A 10,519-nucleotide genomic window follows, 5' to 3' on the forward strand; every position below is an offset into this window, starting at 1 on the left:
AGAGCTGTCAGAAATTAAAATCAGCCTCCTCTTGTCATATTTGCAGCAACACTGTTGCTTCAGGCTGTGATCAGGCTTTTTTGTATCGCTCATACTCTCTCCATTAAAACAACCTGCTCCTCTTGGCTGAAATCAGCCCGTTGTGGCTCCACTTAGTGAGGAAGTGAGCCTCCTTCAGTACAGGCTGAAGGTCAGACTCATAATATATGGTTAAACCTTTGAACTACTAAATACTTTTGAAGTTGTTTTTGACTTATATGTAGTCCCCTTTATAATTAATGGTAATTCAAGCGTATCCATCCATGTTCAAAGATATTTGAAGCCTTGCTGCCTATTAATTCTCCCATTGACCTCAGTCATCATCAGAACAGTTGCCCCCCCCCTGAGAAATATGTCAGGAGCCGCCACTGTTCAGTGATTAAATTCATTTATGTGTCACAGAAATCTTTTGAATTTGAGGTTCAGTATTTTCTGATCAGACATCTGACACAGAGGGTCTATTGTTATTATCAATATCATAACACAGCAGTGACATGGTGAAAATTAGATTTAATATTAGTGTATTGATAATCCTCTGCAGTCAGTGTGGAGTGAAAAGTAGTTTGGATGAGCGGTTCATCAAGCAGCAAAACCAGAGGCCAAGAAATCAGACAGGCACAATTTGAACAGGCAATAAACTAGTCTGAAGAAAGAGGTGTAACTCTAGTGTTTGTGCCAAAACCCTCCTGGTTGCTGACCTCCATCGCTTCTTCTCATTTTCCTCTCTTCACTTGTAACTCTTGGCTTAGTGCTATGTTACATTTTCTCCGTAACTGAACTGAACAACTGGAGGTGGAGTAAACAAAGCAGACCTACTGACATTAAACCATCTACAATCCAGATACAGAGTACAAGGGAGGACGGGAGAGGACGGGAAGCGTGACTCAGCGTTGTTCACTCCAAAACAAAACCCGAAGAAATGGGACCAAAAAAGATTCCCACAACTGAAGAAGTCGAAGAATTTAAACGATCGCTCAACTTTCTAGCAGAAGAGATTACGGCAGTCAGGACACAACAGAAAACGATACTGGACTTGGTAGTTGAAGTCAAGGCACTGAGACAACAAAACACAGAGAAGGAAAAAAGGATCGCCATTCTGGAGAACCGGGTGGCCGATTTGGAGTACACGAGGATGAATGACATCATTGTCTCCGGAATGGAGATAAAACCTCGGAGTTATGCCCGAGCAGTGACGGGGATGATGAACAGAGAGGAAATCACGGAACGAGACTTCCGTGGAGAAACAGGTGACAACTTTCCTTCAGTCTAAGGGGATTGAAGTGGACAGCAACAGCATAGAAACTGGCCATCCTCTCCCCCGGAAAAACAAGACAGATAAACCGGCCATAATAATGCGCTTCACGAACAGAAAACACAAAACTGCGCTACTGAGACAAGGAAGAAAGTTGAAGGGGTCAGATGTCTATCTCAATGAGCACCTGACGAAAAGGAATGCGGATATTGCCAAAACAGCACGTTTTTTGAGGAGGCAGAAGAAAAGCCAATCTACATGGACCGCAAACTGCAAAATCTACATAAAGTTGAACGGATCACCAGAAGAGGCTAAAGTGCTCATTATCAGAGACATTCAGGAACTGGATAAATACAACTGAGTTCAAAAGAACAACACAAAAGGACAGTACAAGGTCTGGGAACAACATAAAAGAGTGATTATACATCACAGATAACAATGACGAGCTCTGACAGATATCAGTCATCTCCAATTGGAGATAACAGACAGGAACAGCAACAAATGTGGAATAAAAAATGTGAAAAAATGGAATTTAAAACTTTCGAATATACAGAACACAAACTACAAGACATGGAAAATGAAACTGATCCTGAAAATAACTTCTACAACAGTTCACATAACCAGTGTGAATACTACACTGAAGAACAATTTAAGACGAGTGTAAAAATGGATGGAGTAATTTCAATAATTCATTTCAATAGTAGGAGTCTCAATGCAAACTTTTCAAATATACAATATTGTTTAAAAGAATTAGATAAGAAATCTACTGTAATAGAAATCTCTGAGACTTGGCGTAATGAGGAGCAAGCAGCAACAGTTGAGCTTGAGGGATATGAGAACTTTTATATTAACAGGAATGAGAAAAAGGGTGGTGGAGTAGCTCTATACATGGATAGAAATTATAATAGTAAATTAGTGAGAAAAATGTCAATTGCTATAGATAGTCTTATGGAGTGGAGTTCACTGTGGAAATGAATATTGAGAAATTGAAAAATATGACTATAAGCTGTGTATATAGAACACCAGGATCATGCATTGATACCTTCAGGGAAAAGCTATTGGAATTGTATGCTGATACAAATAATAAGAAAATGCTTTTTGTTTGTGGAGACTTCAATATTGATCTGTTTAACACATTTGAAAATAATTCAACTGCAGAATTCATAAATGCAATGTACACTATGAGTCTATATCCCTCAATCACTAGACCTACTAGAGTTACAAAACATAGTGCTACACTAATTGATAACATATTTACCAATGTAATTGACAGAAAAATAGTAAGTGGGCTACTTATAAATGATATAAGCGATCATCTGCCAGTTTTTACAACTCTCCAAAGCAGTACTAGGACTAAAACAGATTGTAAAACTACTATATTAACTAGACACAAAACAGAAGCTGCAATTAATTCTCTCAGAAATGATCTAACACATCAAAACTGGAACAAAGTTTATGTGGAAGATGTTGATGAAGCATATGAGTCATTCTTGTCCACAATAACTGTTCTCTATGAAAAATATTGTCCTCTAATAAAGATTTGCTGAGAAACCACGGTTAACTAAGGGAATACAGAAGGCATGTAAGAAGAAAAATCAGTTATATACAGACTTTTTAAAGAAAAAAACAACTGAAGCAGAGAATATCTATAAGACTTATAAAAACAAACTGACAAGAATTATGAGGAGCAGCAAAAGGGATCACTACAGTAAATTATTGGAGAATAACAAGAGTGATATTAAACAAACATGGAAGGTACTGAATGAGATAATCAAACAAAAAACTGCAAAACCAGAATACCCAAATTATTTCTTGGTAAAGAACAATAGATTCATTGACATGAATTTAGTTGCAAATGGATTTAATGATTTTTTTGTTAGTGTTGGTCCTGGTCTGGCTAATGATATTGTAAGGAATGATAGTAGAGATGATCTTGGAAGTGCTGACTTAACAGTAAATGAATCGATGTTTATAAGGGGAACAAATGAAAATGAAATTATTGAAATTGTAAAGTCATTTAAGAGTAAGAGGTCCACAGATTCGAATGATATTGATATGTTTATTATTAAAAATATTATTGAGTGTGTGGTGAAACCTCTGACACATATTTGCAATCAATCTCTAAAAAAGGGAATATTTCCTAAAAACATTAAAATAGCAAAGGTCATACCAATATATAAGACTGGAAATAGACATGAACTGTCAAATTTCAGACCTGTCTCTTTACTGCCACAATTTTCAAAAATACTAGAAAAAATCATGTATAGCAGATTAAATGATTTCATCACAAAACTCTATCTTGCACTATCTTGGTTTGGCAGTTATCTGGAGAATAGGCATCAGTACGTACAAATGAATAACAACTTCAAATCTCAACTTCAGAAGGTCAGTTGTGGGGTTCCCCAGGGTTCAGTACCGGGACCAATGTTGTTTATTTTATATATAAACAGCATATGTAAGGTCTCTAAGTTATTAAAAACTATTGTGTTTGCAGATGATACAAATCTTCTCTAGTGGCAATAACTTGGAACAACTCATGGCTACAATTGAGATGGAGTTAAAAAAACTAAAGTGATGGTTTGATTACAACAAGCTAACATTGAACCTAAATAAAACAAAATGTATAATCTTTGGAAATCGACCAATAAATTCAAATAAGAAACTCATGATAAACAATGTTGTCATTGAAAGAGTGTCTGAAATCAAATTTCTTGGAATAATAATTGATAATAAATTGTGCTGGAAGCCACATATAAAATATATCAAAACTAAAATATCAAAGTCAATTGCAGTACTATACAAAGTTAAAGATTTTCTAAACCAAGTATCACTATACACCTTGTACTGCTCCTTCATACTTCCATATATAAGCTACTGTGTGGAGGTGTGGGGTAACACGTACAAAACAAATACTAAACAAATCTTTATTCTTCAAAAAAGAGCCATACGAATTGTAAATAAAACCACTTACAGAGAAACAACGAATCCATTGTTTATCAAGTTAAAAGCTCTAAAATTTTACGATTTGGTCAATTTCAAAACAATTCAAATTATGTATAAAGCCAAAAACAAATTATTACCCAGTAGTATTCAAGAGTTGTTTCAATTTAAAGAAAATCATTACAGCCTGAGGGGAAACGATATATTCAAGAAACAATTAGTAAGAACAAACACAAAATATCATTGTATTACAGTCAAAGGAGTTACATTATGGAATAATTGTAACAAGGAACTGAAAACATGTACATCTTTAAATAAGTTCAAACGAATGTTCAAAGACAATATACTGAATGGATACCGGATGGAATAGGATGCATAGGTTGTTTTGTTACTTAAGTACATTCTATTTATTATTTATGTGATCTGAATTTTTGATTTCACAAGAATCTATCTATAAATACAAGGAACCTCTGTCTGTGTGTGTGTGTGTGTGTGTGTGTGTATGTGTGTGTGCCTCAAATATCTCTGCGGATCAGGATCAGACTGACCTGAGAGTTTCAACATGGCTGCTGCGTGGTTCAATGGTGTGATATTTCGCATTTGTTTGGACTGCAGTGATACCGTTAATAAATTATTTCATAAATGCTTTACAAATTCCACGAGCATTGTCCACCGGAACCACTACAGTCACGTGCGCACCAGAGCCAATCACTGCACACCGTGGCCACGCGTGCACCAGAGCCAATCACTGCAGAGCCCACCGCGACCCCCGACCTTAAGAAACAAGCAGATTTATACCTGCAGCGGCGCGAGCTGGACCGGGATTTTGCGGGCGGTTCGGTCCCGTTCTGTTCTGTTCCGTGCATCTAAACTGACTGTTGTGGATTAATGAGATTAAACGAGTCCGGACCGAGTCTGTTCGGGTCTGAGGAGATCCGGAGACGCGCGGACAACAAAGTGGAATCAGATCTGTGGATGTTCGTGTGTAGCTAGCCACTAGCTAGCAGCTAGCCGCTAGCCGCTAGCTACACGGCCCACCTCCCGAGGCGACGGACCGGAAGCATCGGCACGTCCAAAACCGGATCTAGGGTAAATAATGTCCGCCACGCTTTTTCGCGAACATCGCCGTCACGTTTGCTTTGTGTCTGGTGCAGGAAGAAACGGTAAAAACAGGCTTTTGTCACGAAAGTGTCCAAGCAGCAAGTTTGGTTGTTGAGGAACAGGAAGTTGCGGGAGGGACCTAGGCGGATGATTGACATGCAACGACGGTCGGTGTGTGTGAGAGTTGAGAGATTTGTGACATTTAGCGTGTTTGGAGTGTGTAGATAGTGTGTTATTTAGTGTTTGGTGTAGTGTGTTTAGTGTGTAGTGGAGTCGTTTTTTTGTTTAATGAGTCAGAATAATGAGGAGAAGCTGAATGTGGAGCAGGCAGTGCAGCTCTTCATTCAGCTGGAAGGAGCACAGGCAGACCTGAGCACTGCCTGCATTTAAATGTAAATAGTTACATATAACTTTGTAAATTTTTTAAATGTATGCACACATTTAGATAAACAACAGTTTTCTACTCGGATTTCATGTTTTTTTTGTGATTTTAGGTCCATTGTGTTAATACAGTATGTCAAAATAAAAAAAATAACACATGTGAGGTTGTGCTGAAAATAATGACACCAAGTAAATAGCTTTTAAGATGAAATATAATGGCAAAATCAAAAATAGTCAAAAACAGCCAATTATACCCTGGAATATCAGATTTCACAACAAACCTAAATATCCCTGACGCCCCACCTTTAAACACAGCCTCATTTGGCCATCCATGAAAAAGCTCCTTAACCTCCCACTTTTTTATAGGAGTACACTTTTCTTACGGGCACTGCACTAGTGATTATAAAGTAAAAAAATGAAATATAGATTTTAAAAAAAGGAGTAGGACTAGATAAGTCCACACCTGCTTCCTGCTCCTTTTCGGACATGAAATATTTGTTAGCTTTTTTCTGGTGGGATTTAATGATTTGCTGTATGCCTGATGTTTTCAAAGCTTGTTTGTTTTGGTATTATTATTATTATTATTATTATTATTATTATTATTATTATTAATATTATTTATTTTATTATTTTTTTAAACTTATTTATTATCTTATTTTGTCTTTAACATGTCCGAATAAACAAATAAACAAAAAAAAAAAAAGAGTTGCACACTGACTGTCTGTGGCTGAAGCAGGACTCTTCATACCTGAGAGTGTCCAGTCTGCAGCCTTGATCCTCCAGTCGAGCAGTCAGTTGCTTCACTCCTGAGTCTCCTGGATGGTTGTAGCTCAGGTCCAACTCTCTCAGATGGGAGGGGTTGGAGTCCAGAGCTGAGGCCAGAGAAGTACATCCTTCCTCTGTGATCAGACAGCCTGAAAGCCTGCAGACACACGAAATAACACACATCACAGATCACATGAAGGTCCTGATGGTTCAGTGCACATCTGTGTTTAAGGGTTTAACGTTTATCATATTCATCATCTTAGTTGTCGCTAATTCATTAATCAGCACTAATACAGAGTGTAACTGGAACTGATGGAAATGCCATTAGTTTTGCAAATATTCAGTCATGCACGTCAAGTCAGAGGATCACGAAAGTAAGTAAAGTTCATCATGAGGTGAGCATGAATGTAAAATCCACATGACAAGCCATCCAATGGTTGTTGAGATATGCAAGTCAGAATAGACTGACTGACCCACATTTTATCATTGGTCATTGGTTTTGTATTGTTACTTTGATGAGTGAATGATCTGTTAAGTTGTCAGACTGTGAACACTATCAGAACATCACACTCCTGTCCACACAGATGTCATATCACCTCTGTTGTGGCGCTGTTACTACCTCTGTTGGAGGATCAGAGGTGGAATGAAACCATCCCTCCATTCTCCTCCATCCCCCATGATCCTCTGACATTTGATATATATTTTTTTTTACCATGTCTGGTCAAGACCAGCTCCATTTGTACATGAGTACTTGTTAGATGAAATAATGAAATAAATAATGAATCCTGACCTGAGAGTTTCAAGGACACAGTGTGGACTCTTCAGTTTAACAGAAAGTAGCTTCACTCCTGAATCCTGCAGGTTGTTGTTACTCAGGTCCAGCTCTCTCAGACTAGAGGACTGGGAGCTGAGAACTGAGGACAGAGCTTCACAGCTTCTCTCTGAGAGGTTACAGCCACTCAGTCTGAACAGGAAATAATAAATAAGAACACGGTAAAATGTTGAGTTTTAGTGAGACAGTATCAGTGTTTCAAACACTCCAAACTATTTTCAGTGTCATCTCCACATCTCCTCATATTGTCTTGAATACACCAGCCATTTCAAAGAGATACTTTATTAAATAACTACTGTTTACCAAAAACATATACACATGTCAAATACACTTTAAATGATATCAAATAAATGCAGTTTTCACAGAGAGACAGAGCGGTCAGATCACTCAGTGTCTCCTGAAGGTGTGAGTTTTGCGTATGTCACATAAACTATGTTGGAATGTGGTTCAATGCTTCTTAGTGTCTAAATACTTTTGGCACATGGTCTCTTTAAGTCCTACAAGCAAGAGGGTGTTTTAGCTGAGAATCAGTGAAATGATGAACTCAATCAGCATGTGTGTCGAAGTGTGGTTGTAAATGAAACATTGGGCCTAAATTCCATTTCTCCCACCATTGTAGGAGTCCACAGGAAAGACCCATCGAGTACGACTGTCTCTGTGAACCAGACCTTGTAATTTACAAATCAAATCAAGCACTGGATACCAACAAGCTCCCCATGTGGCTCAAAGGTGTACTGCAGATAGAAATCTTAAATTAAAGACTATGAAAGTCTGCAAATTTATGTGACAACCCAAAAATAAAATCCTCTAACCCAGTCTTCATGTTGTGCAGGAGCTGAATTAAAGTTATGTTGAAAGAAAACAAATTTGATTTCATTTTTTTTTTTTATATATGAAAGATTTCATAACAAACAGTAATCTGACCTCAAACGTTCCAGATTGCAGTGTGGACTCTCCAGTCCAGGAAACAGCAGCTTCACTCCTGAATCCTGCAGGTTGTTGCTACTCAGGTCCAGCTCTCTCAGACTGGAGGACTGGGAGCTGAGAACTGAGGACAGAGCTTCACAGCTTCTCTCTGAGAGGTTACAGCCACTCAGTCTGGATAAAGAATGAGCATAAAAAGAAAAATAATATTTATATTTGGGTAAGCAACAGCACATTTACTGCATTCTGAAGAAACTTCTCAAGACTTACAGAGCTTTGTTGGAGGCTTTGACCACAGGCAGGAGCCTCAGAAGAGCCTCCTCTGAAGCAGAGTATTTCTTCAGGTCAAACACATTCAGATCTTCTTCTGATGACAGTAAGATGAAGACCAGAGCTGACCACTGAGCAGGAGACAGGTAATCTGTGGAGAGACTTCCTGAACTCAGGGACTGTTGGATCTTCTCCACTAGAGAACGATCGTTCAGTTCATTCAGACAGTGGAACAGATTGATGCTTCTCTCTGCAGACAGATTCTCACTGAACTTCTTCTTGATGTACTCGACTGTTTCCTGATTTGTCTGTGAGTTACTTCTTGTCTGTGTCTGCAGACCTCGCAGGAGATTCTGATTGGTCTGCAGTGAAAGACCCAGGAGAAAGCGGAGGAACAAGTCCAGGTGTCCATTTGGACTCTGTAAGGCCTGGTCCACAGCACTCTGGTAGAGACATGTCTCTGCAGATTGATGGTCTGCTGTTTCTTCTTCTACCAGCAGATTGACTCCAGAGTTGATGAATGTCAGATGGACATGAAGAGCAGCCAGAAACTCCTGAACACTCAGATGGATGAAGCAGAACACCTTGTCCTGGTACAGTCCAATCTCCTCTTTAAAGATCTGTGTGAACACTCCTGAGTACACTGAGGCTGCTCTGATATCGATGCCACACTCTGTCAGGTCTGATTCATAGAAGATCAGGTTTCCTTTCTGCAGCTGATCAAAAGCCAGTTTTCCCAGAGATTCAATCATCTTCCTGCTCTCTGGAGTCCAGTGTGGATCTGTCTCAGCTCCTCCATCATACTTGACCTTCTTCACTTTGGCCTGAACCACCAGGAAGCGAATGTACATCTCAGTCAGGGTCTTGGGCAGCTCTCCTCGCTCTCTGGTCTTCAACACATCCTCCAGAACTGTAGCAGTGATCCAGCAGAAGACTGGGATGTGGCACATGATGTGAAGGCTTCGTGATGTCTTGATGTGGGAGATGATTCTGCTGGCCTGCTCCTCCTCTCTGAATCTCTTCCTGAAGTACTCCTCCTTCTGTGGGTCAGTGAACCCTCTGACCTCTGTCACCATGTCAACACACCCAGGAGGGATCTGATTGGCTGCTGCAGGTCGTGTGGTTATCCAGAGGCGAGCAGAGGGAAGCAGTTTCCCCCTGATGAGGTTTGTCAACAGCACATCCACTGAGGTGGACTCTCTAACATCAGTCAGGATCTCAGTGTTGTGGAAGTCCAGAGGAAGTCGACACTCATCCAGACCGTCAAAGATGAACACAACCTGGAACTCTTCAAAGCTGCAGATTTCCTTAGTTTCAGTGAAGAAGTAATGAACAAGCTCCACCAAGCTGAACTTTTTCTCTTTCAGCACATTCAGCTCTCTGAAAGTGAATGGAAATGTGAACTGTATGTCCTGGTTGTCTTTGTCTTCAGCCCAGTCCAGAGTGAACTTCTGTGTTAAGACTGTTTTCCCAATGCCAGCCACTCCTTTTGTCATCACTGTTCTGATTGGTTCATCTCTTCCAGGTGAGACTTTAAAGAAGTCTTCTTGTCTGACTGTTGTTTCTGGTCTGTCTGGTTTCCTGGATGCTGTTTCAATCTGTCTGACCTCATGTTCATCATTGACCTCTGCAGTCCCTCCCTCTGTGATGTAGAGCTCTGTGTAGATCTGATTCAGAAGGGTTGGGTTTCCTGCTTTAGCGATCCCTTCAAACACACACTGGTACTTCTTCTGAAGGTTAGATTTGAGTTTACGCTGACAAACTGCAGAATGACTTTCTAAATAAACACACAACAAACAAGCTCATGAAGTTATTTTTAAAGACAATAACACAATTTCCTTCCCCTAAAGATTGTATATATGAACAGATTCATCATCATCATCAGACTTCAGTAAAAGTCTCATTGATCCATCATTTTAAATCTTTAAAGAAATCCTCTTACTGCTCTGCAGACGGTCAGCCAGCTCCTCCTGCTTCATTCTCCTCAGGAAGTGAAGTGTGATCTTCAGAAATGC

At 39.4% G+C, this 10,519-nt stretch overlaps 1 protein-coding gene across 1 annotated transcript; it reads right to left on the reverse strand.

Moving 5' to 3' along the window:
- Nucleotides 1–8,500: 8,500 nt before the first annotated feature.
- LOC115576676 (protein NLRC3-like) lies at nucleotides 8,501–10,000 on the reverse strand. Its single transcript, XM_030409262.1, has one exon. The coding sequence runs from the start codon at nucleotides 9,998–10,000 to the stop codon at nucleotides 8,501–8,503; it is 1,500 nt and encodes a 499-aa protein (XP_030265122.1).
- Nucleotides 10,001–10,519: the final 519 nt, after the last annotated feature.

The sequence above is a fragment of the Sparus aurata genome, chromosome 24 (genome assembly GCF_900880675.1).
Source record: "Sparus aurata chromosome 24, fSpaAur1.1, whole genome shotgun sequence".
In the NCBI taxonomy this organism is placed as follows: Eukaryota; Metazoa; Chordata; class Actinopteri; order Spariformes; family Sparidae; genus Sparus; species Sparus aurata.

What these genes read in the sequence shown, in the direction of transcription:
- LOC115576676 (XM_030409262.1), bottom strand. Translation starts at nt 10,000, where the DNA reads ATGACAAAAGGAGTGGCTGGCATTGGGAAAACAGTCTTAACACAGAAG.